This window comes from Melospiza melodia, chromosome 11, assembly GCF_035770615.1.
Source record: "Melospiza melodia melodia isolate bMelMel2 chromosome 11, bMelMel2.pri, whole genome shotgun sequence".
NCBI lineage: Eukaryota > Metazoa > Chordata > Aves > Passeriformes > Passerellidae > Melospiza > Melospiza melodia.
In genome coordinates this window covers 29,426,341-29,451,587 of record NC_086204.1, presented here as the reverse complement: position 1 = coordinate 29,451,587, position 25,247 = coordinate 29,426,341, and the positions used below count along the sequence as shown (strand labels likewise).

At 44.6% G+C, this 25,247-nt stretch overlaps 1 protein-coding gene across 17 annotated transcripts in view; it reads left to right on the top strand.

Annotated features, from left to right (window-relative positions):
• DOCK7 (dedicator of cytokinesis 7) overlaps positions 1-25,247 on the top strand; it is a 95,547-nt gene that overhangs the window by 11,426 nt on the left and 58,874 nt on the right. For all 17 annotated transcript variants that reach the window (XM_063166261.1, XM_063166259.1, XM_063166255.1 and 14 more), the window contains exons 3-14: positions 11,113-11,288; positions 11,387-11,455; positions 13,846-13,975; positions 14,084-14,296; positions 14,638-14,723; positions 16,287-16,353; positions 18,133-18,282; positions 19,019-19,099; positions 20,131-20,296; positions 20,934-21,076; positions 22,598-22,691; positions 24,416-24,578. In XM_063166261.1, the coding sequence (XP_063022331.1) occupies positions 11,113-11,288; positions 11,387-11,455; positions 13,846-13,975; positions 14,084-14,296; positions 14,638-14,723; positions 16,287-16,353; positions 18,133-18,282; positions 19,019-19,099; positions 20,131-20,296; positions 20,934-21,076; positions 22,598-22,691; positions 24,416-24,578 (1,538 nt within the window). The remainder of the gene's footprint in view (positions 1-11,112; positions 11,289-11,386; positions 11,456-13,845; positions 13,976-14,083; positions 14,297-14,637; positions 14,724-16,286; positions 16,354-18,132; positions 18,283-19,018; positions 19,100-20,130; positions 20,297-20,933; positions 21,077-22,597; positions 22,692-24,415; positions 24,579-25,247) is intronic.

Here is a 25,247-nt window from a genome sequence, read left to right as displayed (position 1 = left end):
GCTGTGCCTGCCTGGCCTGGTTTGATAATCAGCATTATGCAGGAGGAAAGCATTGCTGTGTGAAGCTGGAAAAGTTCACTTCTGTGCAGCCACACTGGTTTAAAAGCCTAAAGTAGGGCATGTAGTGTGGGAGTGAGTAGGAAATTCCTGCTGAAATGTTGTGTGGTTGGGTTGCAGGATCTCCACAATGGCAGCTGGCTGGGATGGGGGGCTCCAGCCTGCCAGAATTGCAGAATTATTTGGCTAAAGCTCTCAGGGATGCACAGGGTGGGGTGGCTGGGGCTGTCCTGTGCAGGCCAGGAGCTGGAGTGGATGATCCCAGCTCAGGATATTCCATGATGCTGTGACTCCATGGTTGTGCAGATGTGGTCTCATCCCCACCTTGCTCACTGTGCTGAGAATTCTGCTCCAGGAAAGGTCAGCACTGATGGTTTGTCTGAGAGTCTTACCAGTCCAGTGGAGGTGTTTTGGTGGAGAAATGGAGTTTTTGTGGATGAAACATCATGCTTGCTTGGGCCTTTTGTTTCTTGTCAGCTGGGGCCAGTGCAGGGATGCTCCCCACTCCTCGGGCCTGCCCTGGTTGAACCTGGGATAAATGCAAAACCCTGTCAGCTGAATTTTAGCAAGTCTCTTCCCTTTTGCCTCACAAGCAGCAGACAAAATGCTGCCAGAACTGTTTCTAATTTGGTATCTGGTAGAGCTGGGGAGAAGACACTGCCTCCAAATGAGTTTGTTATTGTCAGCCTCCACCCTTCTGCCACTTTAGGAGCAGCTGATTTTAATTGCACATTCCTCAAACCCCAGACACAGGTCCAAGGCCCTGAGAGGCTTTTCCTGAGTAACCCAGTGTGCCAGGCTGGGATCCTGGCAGGATCCTGCAGCTCTGAGCATTTTCTTTTTGCAGCCCACAGCAGAAGGCACCGACAGTTTGTTAGTGGGGAATCAGAGCTGTGAGCTCAGAGAGCTCCATGAAGGAGGGTTTATTTTTCTGAAGTTATTTTTGCCAGTCTCCCCAAGCCCACTGGTGAGCGGGGTGTGCATTTGCAGCTTGCTGGGTGTGCTGTGCCTTGGAGAATCCAGGGCTGTGCTCACCCTGGCTGCCCCCAGAGGTTCATTCAGCATTCCCTGATGGCAGCTCCTGCCTCTCACCAGCATCCCCAGCTTCTTGCACTTGCTCTGGGAGAATTCCCCAGCTCCTTGCAGGATGGGGAATTTGCTCTGTTTGTTTGATGGCCCAGGCTGTTTACTATGGGCTATTATAATCCCTCATGACTAACCACTTTCTTTTCTTCTCAAGTTTGTTTTTTTCTGTGGAGCAGCTCAGTTAACTCTGTCTGCTGGAAGAAGATAAAGACTTATAAAATCTTGGACTTTTTTTTCACTTCTGAGTGCCAAGGATAATAACTGAAATTTTTTTTGGTTGTTGTCCAAAACTTGATTGTTTTTCTTCCCAAGAAAAAGTTCTCTTAATGTTTAAAAACCTTTTCGGGTCTTTTTTTTTTTTTTTATTTCTTTATTTCTTTACATCTTCAGAGGTATATTTTAATGGTTGGACCTAGTGCAGAGGTCTGGTTGACAAGATGGTGTTCAGTCAAAGTTTGGGCATGGATGGTCTTGGAGGACTTTGCCAACCTTAATGATTCTGTGATTTATTTATTTAGGAGAGCAGCTTTTTACTGAACTTGCAAATAAGCAGAGTGAATGTACATTCAGTTGTTTTATGGAAAAATCACAGCTTTTCCAAGGGATTGGGTGTGATATTTCTCATGTATGTTACAGCAGAGATGATTGTTGGTATGTACAGGAACACTGATATAAGAGATGCTAATTAGTCTGGGAATGAAGGGGTCTGGATTCTTGGATGTGATGTGATCTGACCAGGGCTGCTCTCAGCACTTCATTTTCTCCTGTAAAATGAAGGTGCTGACATTTACATATCTCTGTAAAGCACTGCTGCCTTTATGGGCATTATCTGGGCTAATTGAGCCTTTGTCTTGGATTTATTGGATGTCAGACTTTGGCCATGTACTCAAAGATAGCATCTAATTATTCAATAAGAGAATATAGGTTCCTTTGTACATTTCCATTGTTTATTTTAATGTAATTTAGGAGAAGAAGAAAAGGTGATTTGTGCAAATGAATGGGAAGCACAGCAAAGGAAAACACGACAGTGTCCTGTGTGGCACTGAAAGGGCATTTTGGAGTGCTCAGAGCCAAGTAATTTTATCACCAAAAATTGCAGAGGAGAGCGAGCCAAGCCTTTGTGCTGTCTCAGGGCTGATGGAGGCTGGAGGGTGCCTCCCATCATTTGTGTTTCCTGCAGGTTTTGCCCTGCCTGGCTGGAGGGTTTATCCTCATCAGGCTGGGGAGGATGGGAGAGGCATCCTCATCCTCATCCTCTGCCTGCCTCTCCCCTGGGACTGCTCACAGTCAGCTCTGCTCTGCTGCAGCTGTGGCTCATGGAGCTGCTGCCGTGCCATGGCTGAGGGCAGCAGGGAGCTGGGGCACAGGGCAGGGCTGTTCACCTGCTCAGGTGAGCCTACTGCCCACTGGCAATCTTCAATAAACAGTGTTAGCAGAGATCAATACTCTGAACTAAATAATGTATACCAAATAATCGTTAATAAACAGGCTGGGGGTGATCACCTGGAGAAGAGAAGGATCCAGGGAGAGCTCAGAGCTAATTCCAGGACCTGAAGGGGCTCCAGGAGAGCTGGAGAGGGACTGGGGACAGGGATGGAGGGACAGGACCCAGGGAATGGCTCCCACTGCCAGAGGCAGCTGTTAGGGGAATTTCCTTGCTCAGAGGGTGCTGAGCCCTGGCCGGGCTGCCCTGGGGCTGCCCCATCCCTGGCAGTGTCCCAGGCCATGGGACAGCCCTGCCATCCCTCCCTGCAGGGCAGAGAGTGTCCCCTGGCAGCTGAGAGGGGCCTGTGCCAAGGATGTCCCGCTCAGGAGAGCACTCTGTGCCTGGCAGGGCCCAGGGCCACCAGGGCCACCAGGGCTCAGGGCCACCAGGTCTGCCTCTGTGAGCCCTGAGGGTCTGCAGGGCTCCATGTCTCCTGGCCTGGTGTAACATTTCTGCCAACAGTGGGAAATCTGTGATTTTTCTGCAGTCTCTGGTCAAACTGTTTGGCTTTTCCATTTCTCTGTTGCTGTCTCAGTTTCTGCTTTCATTTTTGTCACAATTTATCAGAGGGAGACTCTTCAAGATGAGTCTCAGCACTTGCATTTTCTGTGTCAAAGTCTTTGTGTTCTCCAAATCCTCTTGGTGAAATTACACAACCCTTACTCATCAGGATCTTGTCTTCTTACCCGTCCTTGGAGGCACAACTCGTGTCTTTCTAGGGTTGGTAAGAAATTGCTTTAGTATTCCCAGATAACTAATTAATCTCTGATTAATATTAATATTTTTATACCCAAATGGCTTCCTACATTAGCAGCCAGTTATCACAGCAAATAACCTGACACTATTTGTACATAAAGCATCTCACTGGTTTTGGGGCTGCCTGGTACTTGTTACATGTAGGATCTTTCTTTAGCTAGGTATATTTGTGATTATTTCACAGAACCCCAGACTGGTCTGGGTTTGGGAAGGACCTTGGAGCTCCTTCCACTGCCCCAGGGTGCTCCAAGCCCTGTCCAGCCTGGCCTTGGACACTTCCAGGGATGGAGAATCCATTTCCTTTCATTGGAGGCTTTTCCTAACTCAAGCGCTGTGATAGAATTTGACACGCACTGCAGATCTCACTGAGTCCAGATCTCAAACTGAATGTTTTCAGGTTTAAAAGTGGAGGTTTCAGACACAGAGAGTGCTCACACAGCCATTTTTGGGGCAGGTTTGCAGTTTGGAAATGAAGGAATTCCATCGGCTGCTGTCTGTGGTGATGCCATCCCACAGAGCACCGTGCAAAAGCAGGAATTGGAGATGGGGAGCTGCATTCCAGAGGCAGAGGGGAGGCAATGGCTGCACTTATGGCTGGGGAGGTGTCATCATCCCCGAGAGCCTGGGGAGCTGCAGAGTTTGCCTCGGAATCCCCTTGGTTCGTTTGAATATCTCCATCTATTATAAATGCAGCCAAAAAATGAAATGCAGGAGCTCTCTGGGCTCACCAGGCTTCAGGAGCATGGGTTTGCTGAAATGCAGGGATGGCAGCAGACAAATGTGTGAGTCTTTGAATTTGGATCCGTTTGGGTTATTTTTGGAGTGCTTAGTTGAAAGAAAATGTCATTTTTGCAAGTAAAACATGTTTTTTCATTACTTGAGTGTTGTCAGTGGTTAATATTACACTGCTCATGTTTCAAAACCTCTTAGAGTGACTTGCCTGTAGTTCACACTTAAAAATAAATCCACTGCCTCTGTTTAGCAAGCTTAATTCTTTCAACTGTTACCTTCTTTAACCTGCCTGCAAATTGTAATTTTTTTATTTTTAGCACATTACGTTCTCAGATTTATTCTGAGTCCCTGCAGTACATCAGATTTGACTCCTGTTCCCTGAGATCCCAGTGTCCCTTTAAGGGTGACTGGATTGGCCATGTGCATTCCTGAGTGCTCACAAGGGAAGTGCCTGTTTGCCCTGGAGACCCAGAGATAGGCTGGGGCTCAGCTTTGAAATGTTAATCTGCTGCTTCTGTCCCTCCAAGATTCTGCCCAGGGAAGGCAGTGGGTGGGAAGTTGGTATTAATTTAGAATTTGGAGCTTTGGCACAATCTGTTGCAGTTTTAGCACAATTATAAATCCCTTAATATTTAAGGAGGTAGCGAAGTTAAGATGGAACTTTGTCCTGGTTTCAAAATTGGCAAGAAATATCACCCTGATTTTGAAGAAATGCTTTAGCTGCCAAGTAAAAATAGCAGTCAGGATCCTCCCTGTGATGAGGAGCTCTCTGCAAGGTTAATTTTCCAAGGTCCCTTATGGGATCCTCCCAGGGAGTTCTACTCCCACACAGGAAGGAGGAACAACCTTGCACACTTTGCCATTGCCATTTTTACAGAGCCCTCAATTGTGCTGATCCCCACAGGGGCTGGGCTCTGCCCTTGGGAATGATGCATCTTGTTTGAGCTGAAAGGGAAATTGGGCTTGGACTGGGCCACAGCAGTTGGGTTCAGATCCTTGTTGTGCCAGATGCATCCTGCCAGGCTGCCATGCCACAACCTCTCAGTGCTCCTGGGGACTTGGACATCCTGGGAGGGAGGAGGAAATGGGAGGGAATGTTGTTTTCCACAAGCTGGAGAAGTCTGCAGGGTCCTGGCAGGGATTTGAGTGTGCCACTTGCAGTGTGGGTTGGGCAATCCCCTGTGCCCAGCTTGGGGAAGGGATGGGCTGAAGTCCTCCAGGCAGAGCTGGGAATGCCTGTGGACATCAGGGCACTGTGTTTCAGTCAGTTCCTGTGAGATGGAGACAATAATTGTCCCTTTTTCTGCCCTGGTTGTTACTGAGCTCCTGTGCTGAGCTGCTGGGCAGTGCCCAGGAGAGCAGATCTTGAGTTTTGAGCTCCCTGCACAGTGCAGGTCTTGTACAAACCTGACCTCTGCATTGTATTTTTTGTTTCCCCGTGTGAGCTTGCCCTGGGTGTAGCTTTCCCTGCAGTTTATCCCTTTGTTCCCTTTGTTATCCCTTTGGGATGCCTGGCTGCAGTGAGTGAAGGTTTGTGTTACCCTCTGTGGAGTGATGCCACATCCCCTCTCTGAGGCTCCTGCAGATTTGTGCAGGTGCTTTTGGAAGTGATGATGATGATGCAGGTAGGGGCTGAAAAGGAGGAAATAAACAGGAGAGAGACATGTGCACTAAAACTCCACAAAAATACAATGTTTGCTGTCTGGAGAAGGGCAAAGTCGATAGGGAAGGCAGTTTGATTTTCCAGCTTTTAAGGGGATGTAACAGTGAAGAATAACACAACCTTAAAGAAGAAAGCTGGAGTGTCCCCACTGCAGGAGAGCTGTAAACCTGTGAAATAGAGCTTTGTCCTGAAGTGCTGAGAGCCAGAGCTGCAGCAGCACAGGGGCACCTCTGGACACTGCCTGTTAAATGGGCCAGAGCAGCCAAATCAAGGCTGCTGTCTGAATTAGCTGATGGGACATGTGTGTGCTCAGGTTAAGGGCATGCAGAATTGGTATTTTTAATGTATATATCTATTTCCAAGTGAGGGGTTTGATTGGGGTTAGGGTAAGTCTGAGAGAGGGAGCCCTGTTTGATTTGTTGTGTACTTTGAGTTTGTCAGTGCAGTGATAAACACAGTGTTTGTGCTGCCAGGGAGCAGGTTATGCCCCTCTTACTCATCCTCAGCTGCCCTTTCTCCCCACATTGTCCTCCTGTGGATTTTAATGGCACAGAACAGTGCTTGCCATGAGTGAGGGGGCAGTGCCTGATCCTGGGATAAAGAGTGAGTGAAAACTGGGTTAGGGAATTGTCCAAAATTTCATCTGTAATTACAGCCTGCACAAAATCAAAGAGTATTTTTTTTTTAAAGAGCAGCGATTCTGGGAGCAGCATTCCTCTGCATATTTTTAAGCGTGTATTTGCTGTTAATTTACATTATTCTGTGGTCCTGGTGGGGAAGATGCTCAGGGCTCCTGCAGACTTTGGTTTCTGGAGGGTCTTAATAAACTCAACAGAAATGGAGCCCCTGGGCAAGGATTTCCTGCAGTAACACTCCAGTATTCTCCATCAGGTTTATTAGGGGAGATCACACTGGGGCCTTTCAGTACTGAAAGGGGAGAATGGTTCCAAACCCAAAGAGGAGAAATTCAGATTAGATATTAATAAATTCCTCCCTGGGAGGGTGGGCAGGCCCTGGCACAGGGAAGCTGTGGCTGCCCCTGGATCCCTGGCAGTGCCCAAGGCCAGGCTGGACATGGGGGCTGGAGCAGCCTGGGATGGTGGGAGGTGTCAGGGTTGAAACAGGATGAGCTTTGAGGTCCTTTCCTGCAAAACCACTCTGGGATGCTGGGATCATTTGCTAGCTGGTCTGCATGTTTGCAGATACTTGCCTGGAATTGTCCTTCTGCCTTGGGAAGTGCAGTGAGGAAGAGTGGCTGTGTTTTGTGAAGGAGACACCTCTGCTGCTTTCCTGGAGCCACCAGGAGGAGTGGAGAAGGCTTTCCTGGGAGCAGGGTGAGGATTGCACTGAGGGTGGCTGTGTCTGCAGCCTGCCAGCCAGCAGGGCTGGGGGCAGCACAGCGTCATCCTCCTCAGCTGAGATTCCAAACCCTCCTTTGGTGGGTGGGATCAGCTGTGGCCCAGTGGCAGCTCCTGCAGCCCAGGGCAGTCAGCTCCTGTTTGTCCTGGTGCCACAGGAGCTCGGCTGGGCTGGAGCTGAGATGGCAGAGCAGGTTCTGCTCCCCCAGCAGCAGCCAGGGTGGTTGGGATGATGGGCTTGGGTTACCTGGTCCTTACCTGGGCTTGTGCACGTTCCACCTGATGGGTTTGTGTGGCAATTTCAGTGACTGATGCTTTGCCCAAGTAGCAGCCCCTGGTATTCTGTGTGTCCTTGGCCCCATCCAAGCCTTTGGAGCATGGAGCAGGACTGGGGAAAGGTTGAACCATCAACAGCAACAGCCTTGAGAGGAGCTCTTATGGTTCTGTTCGCACGTGGGGACATCTTTCAGGTTCATTTTCCTTCTGGTGCATTTATTCATCCTTCTTCCCTCCTCCTGCTCTTTCATCACTTCTTCCCCCACAAATATCTGAAGCCCAAAATAATGTTCTTGCCTTTTGTCTGCCAATAGTGTGACACCAAGTAGTTCCTCTCCGTGGCCATGGATTTATGTTTGGCCTCTTTACTCAGGTGCTAGACATATTTCTGGCTGCACAGATGGTGAGTCTAACACAGGCCTCTGGCTTTGACTGTGATGTTTGTTTACATCTTCATGGTACAATAGTAACCCAAAGAGACAAAGTGGAAAAATGGGAAGTGCAAATTCTGAAATGTGTGAAGGGCTTGGAGCCCCCAGGGTGCACAGAGAGCCCCTGAGCACTGCCTGCCTTTCTGGGTTGGGTGAATTTTCACTGGCATGGCCCCTTCCTTCATCTCCTGTCCAGCACATCCCAGTGCTCCTGTTGGACGGGGGCAATTTGAGATGGGAAATGCAGGGATGGATGGGGGGACCTGGTGTGTTTTGGGCTGTGACAGCCTCACACCCTCAGTCCTGCATGTCCCTGTGAGCTCTGCATTAATACTGAGGCTTTTCCTCATCTTTTCTGTAACTCTGTTTATCAGGATGAGTGGAGTGGAAAGGCTGGAAGGGATGAGGGGTAGGTCTCTGTGTGCTAGAGAATCACAGGTGAATGAGTTTGTGCAGATTAAAACACAGCTCTTGCACGAGCAGCTCACTTCTGGAAGATCCCAGGTCAGAAAGAGGAATAAAAGGAAGTGTTAAAATGTTAGGGTTAAATATAGGGGGCAGCTAAGCAGCTTTAAGTCCTGCCATGAGGCTTCCTTACCCCTCTGGGAGGAGCAGCATGGATGGAGCTCTGCACTGGCCAGGGGAGGGTGTGAGGGGATGCTTTTCCTCTGCACACCCCCTGCTTCTGGAGCTTTTGCCCACAATTTTTTACTAATTTTGTTACTTTTAGCTTCATTTGCAAGGAGTCTCCAGTGCTGGGTGGTTCCTCCTCTTTGGTTCTGAGGTTTGTCAGTGGAAGGGGAGATTTGGCACAGAGCAGCACTTGGGAACAAACTGAAAGTCTTGAGTTGGATCCTCATGTGGGGCACCACTAATGTTGATTTTTTTGGGGGGGGGATTTTTCTTTGCTTTCTTTTTTCTTTTTTTTTCTTTTTTTTTTTTTTTAATTTTTTTGGTTTTTTGATTGTTTTGTTTTGTTGTTGGGATTAAATTGTGAGATTATATTTTTTCCTTGAATTCTGATATTTATTAGTTTTCATTTCTATTACAGTCTCACAAAGTGTGGGTTCTATAGTAGTTTTCTTTAACAAGGTAAAAATGGAGATGTATATTCTTTCTATAAGGTTTTTTAAGGATAAACTGCTTAATTAAGAAATTGTGCTTAAATTATTTTTATTTTTAATTATAATTATCTACTCATGACTGGCAATGCGGATTTTTTTATTTAATTACACAGTACTACTTAAACTCATGAAGAAGAAGGTAAAAGAAGAAGGACTAGCTTTTGCTCTAAAACTCTTATTTTATATATATTATTATATTCTAAAATTTTAAACCCCAAAGTTTTCTCCTATGTGATATTACACACTTTTGTTTAAACTATACACTTATAATTTTAGTTTCTGTTATTTAATTTTGGAAATTTTTCTACAGTGTTAGGTTAAATGTAGTGTTCTTTTGGGGATTAGTGTTTGTTAGTACAGAAAGTTTAAAATTTTTAGTACCCAGGGTTGCAGCATCACCCCTCAGTGACATTTGTCAGGGATGTGGTGCCAAGGGGAGCTGCTCTGCCTGTGTGTGAGGAGCAGGGTGAGGTGGTGACATCTCAAGTGCTGCAGTGATGAAAACAGTGAAAGTGGCTGGTTTGTGTTTTCAAAATTCTCCAAAATCTCCAAATTTCATGTACTTTGAGTCCATTTCAGGAGTTCAGGATGAGGAGGGGGGAAAGGTTATGGGGTTCAAGAGATGATCTTCATCTCCTTGTGCAAGGTGTCCCTGCCCATGCAGAGCTGGTCTTTAGGGCCCTTCCAACCCTTCTCTGATTATCTCCATATTCCTTACACAGAAATCAGTTTGTTTGTTTTACCCAAATTGCAGAATCAAATACCACATTTCTAGCCATCACGTATTTTTTTGGTGAACCAGATTCTTATCTGGCAAAAAGTCAGTTTGCCTTGTAGGAAATTTGCAGTGTTCATTGAGGTTGGTTGTGGTAGGGAGATTCTTTCAGTATTAGCTGAGTCTTTTCCCTTGAATAAAAAGCTGATTAATTTCAGAACTTGTTTGCAATAGTTTGAAAACTGGAATTTGGGATTTATATAGCAATATGTCTGATAAGCACATTTAAAACTGAAGTGCCAAGTGTTCTTTGTGAAGTCATCTCCAGCACAAGCTACAGGATTGTTCCTTGTCCCACAGAAATCATCTGGATGGCAGAAAAGGGGAAGTTAGTAGAGAAAATGCTGAATTTGGATGTGCTTTTGTGACTCTTGTTAGAACACTCAGCCTCACTGGCATGTGCCAGGGAATTCTAGGAAATCTCTCAGTTGCTGTAGAGACAGCTTCCTCAAAACTTGTTCTTAGTGTTTCATTTTCTTAATGTCTATGTTTATGTATAGCCTCATAGCATAATGATCTCATATCAGAATATTTATATGTATTTATGTAATGGGGTATGTAAAAATACAAGTTATGCAATGGGAGTATGTATCTAGTTTATGCAAAGTTTCTTCTAATGTATCTAAAAAAAGCTCAGGGTGGTGAGATCAGCACTGCCAGTGAAATCCTCTGTTTTCCTGCACGTTTTCAGCGATTCCTTGTGCTTCAGGTAAAGGCTCTGTGCCCAATAAAGATGATTTTTAAGCATCCATTTTATTGAGGGCAGTGTCCCTTCCTGGCATGGGCAGAGTCATTGCGGCACTAAAGGCTCTAATACCAGGGGGTTAAACTTGTACCTGTGGTGGGTGAACATTGTGTTTTGTGTTCCCCAGAGAGGTGGTTTAATTCAAAATAATGTTAGTCCTCAGAGCTGTGTGGCTGCCTGAGCTCCTGGTAAATCAGGCCTTGCTCTGGCTTCTGCCTGGGGGAGGAAGGGTTCCTGCATCTTGGATCAGGATCAAGGTTCCCTTTGTGATCAGAGCCTGGTAAAAACAAATCCAGCCTCAGATAGGCGGCAAATAAAGTACTAAGTTTCCTTTTGTTGTATTTCTTGAAAATAGATGTAACCTTCTGGCTCTAGTCGTATTTTTTAGGGGGTGACGGTAGGCACCGGAGAAACATGCAGAGGAGCAGCAGATAAGACAGGAGAAGCAGCTCTGTGGTGTGTTAGCTGAGGTTAACACCAGGGATTAATCACCTGCTGTTGCCTCAAACCCCCCCAGCAAGGCAGAAGAACCGGTTTACAAAGAGAGCAGAAAACGCGTGTGTGATTCTGCCGCGTGTGCTCCCCTCGCTGTGAGCCCCGTGTGGCGCCCTGTGTGTCCCCAGGTGCCTCTCACGGAAGCCGTGGACCCCGTGGACGTGGAGGAGTACCTGCACAGCCACCCGCTGGCCGCGGAGTCGGGGCCGCTGCGGGACCTGCTGGAGTTCCCCCGCGACGACATCGAGGTGGTGTCGGCGCCCCGCGAGTGCCGCACGCTCGTGTCCGCCGTGCCCGAGGAGAGGTGGGAGCCCAGCTTGCCCAGGGCTGCTCCAGGGAGCGGGAGAGGGGTTTGGGAGATCCTCAGCAGCCCCGTGACCTCTGCTGTCGGTTCTTTCACAGCGAGATGGACCCTCACGTGAGGGACTGTGTCAGGAGTTACACGGAGGACTGGGCCATCGTCAACAGAAAGTGAGTGAGAAACCCTGTGGTGTTTGTCACCCTAAGTTCATCTTTTAATTTTGGCCAAGTGCTATAAGGAGGCTCAAAAATACTGTCCTGGCTGCTGATTCCATGTGCTGTGGCTTTTTGTTGCCCGGTCCAGCTGAACTGATGCTTTGTGTTTGGAAAGTCGGATCTTTCCAATTTTCATCAAAACCCTTTGGGGCAGTTTGGAAAATCTAGACCATTTCAGTCCACACTTGCTCCTTTACCATGGCAGAACAATTAGAAAGTTTGGACAAGTAAAATTACTTTCAGCATTTGTTTCTTCCTTTGTTCCATCTTTTAGAGACACCTTGCATTAATTTTGCAGTGATTTATGAGGAGTCACCACTATAGACAATGTGCCCTCTGCAGCTTCCATTGCTTCCCAGAGAGACTCGGGGAAAGTACATCATTCAGACAAATAATTGTTAATATTTGTACCATCACAACATTTACCTAACGAGTTAGCAGCTCAGAGGATGGGCATGCATTGGTTATTCCATGCAAATGAGCAGGAAGGGTTCTGAGAGGCTCAGTTGGAGCAGGGGCTCTCTGGATGTTTGGAAGTCTGATGAGTTCAAGAGCTGCTGTCAGGGAGTGAGTGATCCATGTGATGAGCATCACCTACAGATGCCTTGGCTGCAGCTCCAGCTCTGCCCTTGTGGCAGTTGCTGCAATTCACTGGTTTGATGTTGTCCTGAGAGCCACTACAGGGATGCTCAGCATGTGCTTGGCACTGTTAATGTGACCTAATAAAAAAGTGTTTTGTAATCTCATACCAAAACCAAAACCCACCCAGAAGGAAACCCAAGAGGGAGGGAGATGCTTTATTAGCTCCCACCCAGCCTTGGCAGCAGAGTCTTGGATAGACCTGGGCAGTGTGGCCCACCCAGCCACCCTTCCCTGGCTTCTCAGTGACTTCCATGGGTACCTGGAATTCCTGGCTGTGATTCCTGCTCTGATGAGCTTTATTTGGTGGGGTTTTGTCCTCTGAGAGTCAAAGCACATTCTGCTTGGATAAAATCATGGCAGTGCACTGGGTAGGAGTGGAAGAGTTGCTGCTGGAGCAGGGGAAGAACCCAAAAGCTCATCTGGGAAGGACTGAATTGTTTTTCAAGTAAAGATGCCAACAATTTCCTCTTAATCCATCCCATTGGATGGTCCCAAGTCCTCTGGCAGGCTCCAGGGGCACAAACCCCAGCTCTTGGAAGAACTGCTGAACTGACTTGTGACATTCCATCCTTTTCTTCCCCACCCCAGGGGAAATAATCTTTATGTCCATCTCTGCCCCCAGTTTTTTTGTAACCAAAATGTTTTTGAGGCAGGGAAATTCACCCATTCAATAAATCCTTTAATGATATTGGAAAATGATGTTGAAAAAAACCCACTAGCATATTCTGAATTCAAGCTTATGACATAATTTCTGTGTGCTAGACTGAGGAATCAGGTGTGAATTAGAGATAATTTGCACTTGTTGGTGGAGCTGTGATGGAAATGCAGACATCCAGGTGAGGATTATACAGATCCCGTTGTCCAGCTCTCAGGAAATACAGCCTAGCAAGGAAAATGCATTCCTCCTTTGTTCTCTTCCCTTCCTTTATTTGCTGCTAGCATTTCCATGGTTTTCCCATGTCTAGAGCATCCCTCTGTGGTAACTTTAGTGCCAGGGCATGGTAAGAACAATTCACTCTTGCTGTGATCCCAGGAACTGACTTGGAGTGAGTGTTGCAGGGAGGCCATGCCTCTACCCATGTGTGTGTGTGTAAATACAGACCTGGTGCCATTTGGCACCCAAAAATTTGTTAGTCAAAGAGATCTGCTCCTGTCAGCCCAGCAGGCAGCCTGTTCACTTGCAGGAGCTCTCACACTCTGGAAGGCTCTGAGGGCCCCACTTTCCTCACAGAGTTGCTGTGTGAAGACACTTGGTTTAGTCAGGGTTGGAAAGTTGCTCTCCAGAGGTGCTCAGGATTTTCCTGAGTTGCTGTTTTGGTTTTCCAGTTAATCATTTTATTACTCCAAGCCAGTTCCTGCTCCAGCAGAACCACTGGCCTTCAGCCCTCGTGTTCCCGGCCTGTTTTTAGCTTGGCATCACAATGGCACATTTTACAGCAGCTTTAATTGGCCCTTGATAATCCTCCTTTTGACATCACCCAGAGTGGCTTTATAGATGAACAGAGTCACATTGTAGTGCTGGAATAGTGGCTGTTGGATGATGCCCCAGCTCCAGTGGAGCTGACTGGAAATTGTGTTTGCAGAGAGCAGCTCCTGCCTCGGGAGCACCCACGCTGACAATGCTGGGTTTGTTCTGGGGTGCTGCTCCTGGGGTTGGGCTCAAAAGGGCTGCTGAGAACGTGGTTGAAATCCTCTGTTTGCAGGTACCACAAGCTGGGGACTGGGTTCAACCCCAATACCTTGGACAAACAGAAGGAAAGGCAAAAAGGGCTCCCCAAACAAGTCTTCGAGTCTGATGAAGCTCCTGATGGCAACAGCTACCAGGATGAACAAGTAATGTGCCTTTAAAAAAACCCTGCTGCATAAAACCTAATTTATGGTGCTGCTTTAAAAGTGCAGTCCTTTTCCCATTAGAAGTTGGTTTAATTTGTTGGCTCTCAGGACGACCTGAAGCGGCGCTCAATGTCGATCGACGACACGCCCCGGGGCAGCTGGGCCTGCAGCATCTTCGACCTCAAGAACTCCCAGCCCGATGCCCTGCTCCCCAACCTGCTGGACAGAACCCCCAACGAGGAGATCGACCACCACAACGAGGACCAGAGGAAGTCTGGCAGGCATAAGGAGCTTTTTGCACTACACCCAGCACCCGATGAGGTATTTTTGTGTGAAAGCTGCCAGTCTGCCAGGTTTTTAAAGGATTTAAGATCACCTGTGTTTAACATGCAGAACTGCAGCTATTTTGTGTTTTCCAGCATGTTGTCTTGCCCATAGATATTACTTTCTGAAGATTGGGTTTCCCTTCTGGTTATGCAATCCCCAGGAATGTAGGAACATTAAAGGGATCTAATTTAGCATATTTATAGCTGCTGATGAATGCACCGTGCTGGGAAGCCTTGGATTAACTTGGTGCTGTGTCTTAAAAAGAAAAAGTGATAGATGTGTTTGCCTCCTGGTTCTGCTGGTGGTTTGTACAGGGCTTGTGTCTCTAATTCCAGGAGGAGCCCATAGAGAGACTCAGTGTCCCTGAAGTACCCAAAGAACACTTTGGCCAAAGACTCCTGGTGAAGTGTTTGTCCCTGAAGTAAGTACCACTCCAACAGACACAAATTCAGAATTTAAATCTGCTGCTGTATCCACGTGCATCTGAAATAACTCCACTGTCTTCTTTATTGCCCTGGAAGGGTCATTGCATTGTTTGGTCCTGGGCTTCCAGGTTCATTTTGTAAAGCTTGAGTAACACAGTTGTACCTTCGAGACTTCCTGCAGGTTGATGGGACAGGAAATCTCCTCCTCCCTTGGCTTTTCTCCCTGCTGCTTTCCAGCTCTACCTGTTCCCTGTCACTGGCACATGACATGAGGCTTCACCACGCTCCCCCAGGGCTCTCGAGTTGGCCACTCACTGCTGTTCCCCTCCCTAACCAGGAAATGTCAGATTAAATATAAAGATTAAAAACGCTCGAGCCTTAAACACATAAAGACAGCCAAAGATTTGCCAAAGTTTAGGCTCAACAACCTTGACTGTGTCCCTTTAAGAGTGAAGACTTTATATACTTAGTAAGCATTAACTGGAGGAATAGAAACCTGTTAAACAAGTTTAATGAAGTGGAGCTCCTGAATATAGGGTTACCTGCAGCTGGTTCATTGCCTATAACTCTTCTCTAATAACACAAGGTAAAATTTTACTGTTATTCCCTTGGAGAAATAAAGTACAAAACTGATTTTCCACACTGCTGTATTCATCTTCTGTGTCCTCAGTTAGGTCAACCCTTCTTATTAGAGAGCTCCAGTTGCTGCTCATAACTGAGATATATGTGTGGGACATTTCTCCTGCTCGTAGAGTACTCCAGGACCTAATATAGCCATAGAGATGAACTGATTTTGCAGCCTTTTATGAACTGGAACAACATAATATGCAGTAGCAGTGCAGCTTTCCCTCCAAAGCAGGGTGTCTTTAGCATAAATAAGTTAGATGCTGGAAATTAATGTTTTCTGCTCTTTAAGCATCTCTTGCTGACTGCAAATTTATAGCAAATCTGCCCAGCTCCATGTTTGCTTGTGTACCTGGCAATCTGTGAGCCTGTGCTTGGGATGTAATCCAGGATTGTGCCATCTCAGTGGCACAGAACAAGGACATTTTCCCCAGGGAGGAAGCTCAGATGACCTAAGCAGGGTTATTTCCAGGTTAATCTCAGCTTTGTGGCAAAACTGGAGAAAACACCTGTTTGGTGGTGTTGTCCCTGCTGGCAGGAGGAGTTCCAGGCTGAAGCTGAGAGCTCCCTGCAAGGGCTGGGACATGGGTTTTGTGGGGAGGCTGTGCAGACAAAAATGGCATTTCAGCCCCTGCTCACTGCGGGGCAGGGACAGGTTTTGGATGTTTTTAAATTCCTGTAACTCCCCAGGTGTTCTGACAACAGGTTCAGCTCTGTTTGGTGGGTCAGTGTTCCTGTTGGGAGTGTTGGAATTTGCATAAACACTGGATAACAGCCACTGTGAAGAGCTGGCACCTTTCTAAAGGGGTTTTGGTAGCAGGAGCTGCCCTGGGGTTGGCTCAGTGCCCATCACCCAGGGAGGATCTGGGGACAGGGTTGGTCATTCCTTCTGACAAAATGCAAGTCAAACTGATTCTGTGTTTCCTTCTTTCAAGATTTGAAATAGAAATTGAGCCCATTTTTGCAAGTTTGGCTTTGTATGATGTCAAAGAAAAGAAGAAGGTAGGTTTTTAATTACTTGAGTGTGACATTTCCACTGAAATTTCAACACAAATAATGGAGGAATTAATTGTGATGGCAGAGCTTTTAAGAGGACAGTGACATAGAGGTTGGAAGAATTATGAAGGCATTTCATGAACCATCTTGTGTGTTCTCCTTGGTAAAGCAGTTGAGGTATAAAAATTTCCTAAAAATACTATCTAATATGTGATTTAATACATTCCTAAAAATGTTATCTAATATGTGAGTGCCTGAAATAAGAATATATATAGATATAAAAGAATATATATATATGTGTGTATATATATATATATATAAGAATATATATGTGTATACATACATACATATCTTTACATATATGTTTCTCTATATATTTATTTTATATATATATAAAAATAAATATATATACATATATTTATTATATAAATAATATATAATATATAAATATACAATATAATACAAAATTAAATGAATATATAAATAAATTATTAATAAACTAATACATATAGATATAAATTTATATTTATATAAAGATATAATTACATATTTTATATTAAATATGTATGTGTTTATATGTGTGTATATACATACATATTTTATATATATATACATACACATACATTTTTATATATATACATATACATACACATATCTATATGTACACACACACACACACACACATGTATGTATGTATGTATGTATGTATGTATGTATGTAGTCCAATTTTGGCTTTCAAAAGTCTCTTCCCCAGAGAGAACTTAGGTAACTGAAACCTTTTATTTGGATTAGGTTTTTATGACTTTCTTAATCTCTTTTTGGTGATTCAGCATGGCATGGGTCCAAGCAACACTTCAATAATGCACAGAAAGTCAGGCATGCTAAAATTGCTAAAATCAAAATAAAACCGAGGAGTCTTTTCAAGATCTAAATTATAGGAAATGGAAAATACATTTGTTCACCTATTTATGTTCTGTATTTAATATTTAAAGACTCTCTTAGTTTTCCTTGTTCAAGATATTAGCAGTAGTGGAGAGAAAAATGTTAAAAATATGCATTTTGACATTTATCTCTTTAAAACTTGAATTTAATGCATTGAGATTTAAGTTATGTAGATGAGAGTATGTGGAATATTATGTGAACTTTGTTTAATATTTAAATCACATTTCATAAGCCAATTTTATCATCTCATTACTCCTTTTTTTGGCTCTAACATAGTAAGTTCTTTAGTGACCTCTGGTGTTGGTAACCTGCTCACATCTTTTTTGGCTCTGAAGCTTTGCAGGCAAGGATTTGCTGTTTCAGGGTAGAAGGCTCAGTGTCTGTCTTTCAAGGGGTTTTATTTTTTCTTTTTTTCCTTCTATTTTGATATTTTGATGGCTAACAGTGCTATGGTAATTCCTAATCCTGTGTGGAGCTGCACACCTTAGAGGAGCTGGAGGAAATTTTATAATTTTATTTGTGCTGTTTCGTCCATTTCCTCTCTTACTGTGCTACCTTGATTTTTAATCAGAAAGGCTTTTTTTTAATTAATACATGGTTTGACACGAGAAGTTTTTAACATGTATTTTAAAACAATTTAAAATTGTTCATGAAGAGTTTACAAAAAAAAAATATGTAACTAATGCTTGAAACCACACATTTTTTTTATATTTTCATACATGGTTTGACACAAGGAGTTTTTAACATGTATTTTAAAACAATTTAAAATTGTTCATGAAGAGTTTACAAAAAAAAAAAAAAAAGATATAACTTACGCTTGAAATGACCCAATTTCTGCCTTAGATTTCAGAGAATTTCTACTTTGATTTAAACTCTGAGCAAATGAAGGGAATGCTTCGGCCTCATGTCCCCCCTGCTGCTATTTCCACCCTGGCCAGATCTGCCATCTTTTCTATCACCTACCCATCCCAAGATGTCTTTCTAGTAATAAAGGTAAGAAATGCCAGGGAAATCGAAATTATGAAATTATTGTGGTCTCTTGTTTTTTATTTAAAGTAAAATAGAAATTCTGTTCTCAAAAGTGTAAACAGTGCTGCTTTATTTCAAATATTCTCACTTGAGTTCCTTTGTAACAACCAGTTCAGTGCACTGAAGCTGGAGAGAGCGCAAAGGTTTGCTTGATGATATAAATCAGTTTTCTGGGGCTTGACCTTGGTTTTCATATCAAACAATGTGCTGACTCCTTAAAATGACAGATAAGCCAGTGATTTAAAAATATCTATTGGTCTGAATCTCATTTCAAAAAGGATACACGCCCCTCAGCCAGATTTTCAGATGTGTTTAAGGGCAGAAATTGCCAAGAGAGTGAGATCCATAACTGACATAAAACGCAACATTGGTCCCTCCTGGGATAAAGTACACAAAGATAAAAGTTATTTTCTGTTCTCTCCTTTGGTTCAATGAGTGCACAAATGTTGCCCCTTCAGGTGGGTGTTTGAGTCAAGATTTTTGGCTGGACCCTGGGTAAAAATCACCCTGTGGTCAAATGGGGAGTTGAAAGCAGATTTTCAGATCACAGGCAGTGTGAAGGTTCTGCAGGAAATGCTTCTTACACAAGGACTCACCAGGCTCCAGCTCTTGTGGAAGAATTTTTCCTTCCTTGTGCTTGTTGAGTTTATTAATCCTTGCTGGATCCATGTCCTTATAACAGTTCATTTTCCTTTCTCAGCTGGAAAAAGTGTTACAGCAGGGAGATATTGGGGAGTGTGCAGAGCCTTACATGATTTTTAAAGAATCTGATGCAGCAAAGGTAAGAATTTCTTTGGTGTTTGGATAAAAAATTAAATGTATTTTGTTCTACCTTGGACAGTTGATACTGTTCCTGTCTTTAAAAGGATCCATTTTTAATTAGGAATTTAATCCCATTCTAAAGGCCAAAAAAGAGCCAAAGACCTTTGAGTCTTGATGCCTTATTGGGGTGGGGTAGTTAAAGGTCAGCAGATTTTGTGGCTGTCAGGGGAGATTTGTGGCTCCCATCAAACTCAGTCATCTGTGATTCCCTGTCCCAAAGGATCAGCTGGGTCAGGGGAAGGCAGCCTTGGATGGGAATCTGCAGTAAAAAATTCAACTTTTCCACTGCTTTTGCAGTTTAACCCCATCCCTTCTGCCTGGTTCTAAAAGCACCTCCAGAATGGTTCCCAATTTGGTGTGCAGGTGGGTTGGGCCAGGTGGGGATCAAAGGGTGATGATGAGGGCTGGGTGAAGGGCAGAGCAGAGGCTCCAGCCCTTCTTGTGATCCCAGCCTCTCCATTTCCCAAAAGCTTGGATCATTTGTTCATTTTAATCAACCTCTTAATAAATTATTTCCACCTTAAAGCTCTAAAAATTGCTCTTTAATATGCAGAGCTGTGGAAAAATCCTCTTTAATTCCCTTTTTTCCTTGACAAAATGAGTATGGTAGTACTTATTTAAGGAGTGTTTTGAGTTTCCCACACAACTCCAGATGATCTGAGCACCTCCTGCATAAAATCACATTAGGAAAGGCCCTTTCAGACTTCACAGGGGAAAATTCAGGTTTTCTTGAAGGATCACTGGGATTTCCCAGGCTGTTCAGGAGGGTTAGGAGCATAAAAGACTGTTCTGAGTGTCCTCTGGTGGCCTCTCTTGGGAAGCAGAAGTTGCATTTTCCCAACACTTGGGACTTCTCCTCTGGAAGGTGCTACAGAAACACAAATCATTGGGAGTTAGAAAGGACACCATCATCTCTCACTGATTTACTGAATGAACCTCTGTTCTTGTTCCTCTCCTTTTAACCTCTTGGAGTGAATATTTTCTTCACAGAACAAGGAGAAGTTGGAAAAGCTGAAGGGCCAGGCAGAGCAGTTTTGCCAAAGACTGGGGAAGTACCGGATGCCTTTTGCCTGGACAGCCATTCACCTCATGAACATTGTCAGCAGTGCTGGCAGCTTGGAAAGAGATTCCACAGAAGTTGAAGTTGGCACAGGAGGTACAGGACTAGGAGGGAATGTGCAGGAGGAAACCAATGTGGGCAAATCCAGAGGTTTTGATTCATATCCTGTAGCTGCTGCTGCTCCTTTTATTGCTTTCCTCCCCCTACTCTGATGGTCTGGGGTCATGGTTGAACTAAACCAGAAAAGTCCATGATATCAAATGGATTTATCTTTCAAGGATTTTACTAGCAAACCATCTGTTATATTATTTAAAACCAGGCTTGTGAGACTGAGGGAGCATTACAGGCTGATGAACATTTTCCAAAGGAGTGGATTAATCTTTGCGAGCCACATAGCTCATCCGAAACTGCTCTTCAGCATCCCCAAAACTGCCAACTTCATCATCTTTCAGAGCAAGGGAAATACATAAATCTCAGCATGATAAAGACTTTTATAACAGCAGGAAGGCACTGGGGTGAGGTGGCTGGGAGGGGAGCAGGATCAGCTGTGCTCCCAGCCTCCAGATTGCCTGAGCAGAACCCCCTCTTGTGTCACCTCATGGCATCATTCCCTCTCCTGCTCTGAAGGAAGGAGTTCTCCTTCCCCAGGAATCCTGCTGGGAAGCAAAGTAGGCTCTTGGACTGTAGTTTTCCTGCTTTATTTTTGATTTCTTCTCCCTGTTGTGTCTGGCAGAACGCAAAGGGTCGTGGTCGGAGCGGCGCAATTCCAGCATCGTCGGGCGGCGCTCCCTGGAGAGGACCACGAGTGGGGACGAGGCTTGCAACCTGAGCAGCTTCAGGCCAGCCACCCTGACAGTGACCAACTTCTTCAAACAGGTCTGGCAGGGCAGTGTCCCACCTAGGAGTTATTTCTGGGACAGGGGGATTGGATGGTGTGAGGTCACTGGGTGATTAATTTGTGATTAATTCGATTTCTGCTCCCCAGTCGCTGGGAGACTTTGAGCAGCATTGAGTTCGTTATCTTATTTATCAATTATCATGGAATAACAGACTGGTTTGGGTTGGAAGGGAGATTAAAACCCATCCAGTGACACCTTGCACTGTCCCAGGGTGCTCCAGCCTGGCCTTGGGCACTGCAGGGATCCAGGGGCAGCCACAGCTGCTCTGGGCACCAGTGCCAGGGCCTGCCCACACTCCCATGGAACAATTTCTCCTTAATATCTGATCTAAACCTCCTCTAAGTTATATATTACATAATTCTATATAATATATATTAATTCTTAGAGTGAATCCAATTCCTAAGTTATACATTACATAATATTATATAATATGTTAATTCTGGTAGTAGTAACTCCAATTCCTCAGAGTGATTTAAGATTAACATCAGTTCCCTGAACACATCCAGGGATCCCTGAGGAAAACAAAGCATTCTGCTTCTGATGCCGCTTTGCTGAGTGGCAGATCCCCTTAGTGAGAGCTTGGGATTTTCCTGAACAGTGAAAAACATGAATAAAGGGAATAAAGTTTTTAGTTAAGCTTAGCAAAAAGTAATGAGCTGAAAATTTTCTAAGATTTGCTTAATGTCACACCTAGTTAAGGAAAAACTGATCACTAAGTTAGTAGTGATTTACAAAAGGATGTATTTATTTACATTGTTGAGGTTATTTTTACTTTGAAACAGCTCATTTTATTTAATTTGTCCTTTAAAAACTCCCAAAAATTAATTTAAGATTTTAAACTTCAGATTCTTTATTATCTTCCTTTTCTCCTGTTCAGTATAATTAATTGAACACTACCCAGTGTTTTCCTCCTTCCATTAGCTTCTTTGTTTTCCTTTATGTTGTGGTTTCTTGGCTTTAAATTCAGGTATCTTCTGCTTTTGCGTGGCAGAGTCCCATTTTCTGTAATATTTCCAAAATTAGCAAAACTGTGAGCTATTAGAAGGGGCATGAGGAAGACTGACAACAGACTCCTTGCACTTCCTACTTTTCCTGAAAAACAAGGCTGTTGTGGGCTCATCCCAAAGGAAGGGCAGAGGAGAAGGAATGAGCATCACCACCTGAGTGACAGATACTTTTTCAAACTATTACACTTGCTAAAAAATGGGTATTTTTGGGAAATCTCTTAGCAGCCATTTCCAGTTTGGAAAAAGATAATATTGATGGGGAGAGAAAAGGCTTTCAATTAAAAGTTCCTGCAGCTGTCAGGGTGATGAATAAGGGATGAAGGAAGGGGAAAGGAGGGAGAAATGAAGTGTAATTTAACACGTTAATGGTAACACCTTGTTCTGGGAGGGCACAGGTGGGTGCCAGAGGGAAGAGCCTGTGGGGTGGGAGGCTTTGCTCACTCTGGCAGCCCTGGAGGGTGTTTGGGTGACCAAATCTTACCCCTGAGCAGGAGGGGGATCGCCTGAGCGACGAGGACCTGTACAAGTTCCTGGCTGACATGAGACGCCCCTCGTCGGTGCTGCGCAGGCTCAGGCCCATCACAGGTACCCAGCTGCCCCTGCCTCTGCTTTTAGTGAGGGAATGGGGCCACCGTGGGGCTGGGAACCATTTACTGCCCAGATAAACATCAGCCTCACAGCTGTGAGACTTTAAAGGAGCAAGCTGTTTGCCATAGCTCAAAGTAGTCACAAGTTCTTTGTTACAAGGCAATAAATAACTTTCTAACCCAATGGACAGTTGCCACAGGGTGTATTTTGCTTTTCTAACCTATCCCCTTTACTTACTTCTACTGCACTAAAGTACTTACCTCTGCTTTTACCCCACGGCTACTATCTGTACACACAAGTACCTCTATTACAATTTCTAAACTCTCAACTTGCTTTATACGACCACACCCCTGCATTATAAACCCTTCACCATCTTATCATTACAGTTTCTTACTTAAGGCATATTCTTACTTACAACTATAGAAACATAAGTCCATGAATTTTCCATTTAATGTCTATGTGTTGTATCTTCACATCAATCCAAGCTCCTCCCAAGGCTGCAAGGACACAGTCTCAAGCTGTGTCCAGGGAAATACAGGCTGGATAGCAGGAAAAGCTTTTCACAGAAAGGTGATAAAGCTCTGGAATGGCTGCCCGGGGAGGTGGTGCAGTGCCCATCCCTGGTGTGTTTAACAAAGCCTGGATGTGGCACTGGGTGCCAGGGGTGAGTTGGGGTGTGGGGCTGGGATGGACTCAGTGATCTTAAAGGTCTCTTCCAACCCAGTCATTCTGTGATTCTGTGTAAATCAAACCCTTCAGTGTCTGAGGAAGTTTCTGGTTTCCAGTTCCCACAGAGCCAGCCCTCCTGGGCTCAGAAGTTGAGGTGTTTGGTTAGTTCCTCCTCCAGGCAATGCTGGAAATCCTTGAGAGCAGTCCCTGGGCAGCAGGAGCACGGAAGGTGGGATGGGGCAGGTTGGTCACTGGCACACTCAGGGTGGTGTCTGTGAGGGGGGATGCAAACCCCAAACCCCCAAACACAGGAACCTCTGTTTCCCACTCTGTATCCCAAAGGAGATCTCTCTCCTGGGTAACAGGAACAGGCTCCACCTCTGTTTGAGAAGGGGGAATAGGAACCCTGGCACACCTCAGTGGAGCTGGTCCCTGACCTGTGCTATCCTGACAATATTTACTTAACCTGCTCTTAAAGCTCTCCAGGGACAGCAATCCTGCCTCTTCCTTGGATCATCTCCCCAGCTCTCAGTTTGCCTTGCAGCCAGGTTAGGTTTTAACAAAACTCTGCAAAATTATCATGCTGCAAATTAATGTGACTGGGGCATGTGACCACAACCTTCCAAGCACTTGAGTGTTGTGATCAGTTCACCCAATCCACCTCTGGTTTGTACCCTGACCAATCTCAGGGGTTTTCAACCTTTCCTTTGATGGAGTTTTGTGTGTAACAATAGCTGGGCCTCCCAGGAGCTTTATCTGGACTGCATTTCCCCAGTTTTCTTATGAAAAAAAATCTATGCCTTGTTAGAGTGCATATTTTCTGTTGGTTCTTATTATCTGGTCCCCAGTTGCCTTAGGTATCAGTTTGATCCACTGACACTTGTTAACAAATCCACTTCAGCTGTACTTTATCATTTGTTGGTTTATTAAATTCATATATAGGATGTCAATGAATGAATATATAGGATATTAACCTGAAGAAAGAAAGCGCAACTATGCTTTTAAAAATTAATTTCTATTTATGAATGAATAAAACCCCTTTCTTCTTGCAGCTCAGTTGAAGATAGACATCTCTCCAGCTCCAGAGAACCCCCACTACTGCCTAACCCCAGAGCTGCTGCAGGTCAAGCTTTACCCAGACAGCAGAGTCAGACCTACACGAGAGATCCTGGAGTTCCCTGCCAGGGATGTCTACGTCCCAAACACCACATACAGGTCAGAGTTTTGAAATCCATTTCACTTTCCAGGGCCTGACACTGGCAAGTGTAGAAATTCCTCCCTTATCAGCAGGCTTGTTGCAAAATGTGGTGGATGGGCAGAGGAGCTGTGCCAGAGGCATGGGAAGGGTTCAGGCTGACACAGGGAAAAGGCTCAGCTGGGGAGGGACAAACAGGTTTGCATCAAACTTGGCTGTGAATAAGAACACAGGTTTCTCTATTTGGTTAAATTCTTTCTAGTTTTATGTAGTCTTTTTTTTTTCTTCGTTAAAGTCACCATTCTCCTACTGGTTTTATTAATTTATGTCACTTTCAGTGGCTTCTTTTTTCCTTAAAATGAGGGATAGAAATAGAGAAAATATATAATCCTTTTGTTCATATTTCCATTTTGGTTGCCAAGCAATTTCTTTGTTTACAATACTTGACAAAAAATCCTCTGAAGCCCTGAAAAATAGGAAATTTCTCTAAATATTTTGGGAAACAATAATCTTTCTATAACAAAATCCAGGCTGGAGCCAGATTTCTTTTCATTATGTACCATTATTAATTTAAAGCTTTTTTACAGTATCTTTGAGGACATTACATGGCTGGGTGGAATTGTCTTCATCAGCTGAGTGATTTCACCAGCTTAGCAAATCCTTTATTTAAATTTAGATACAAACCAGGT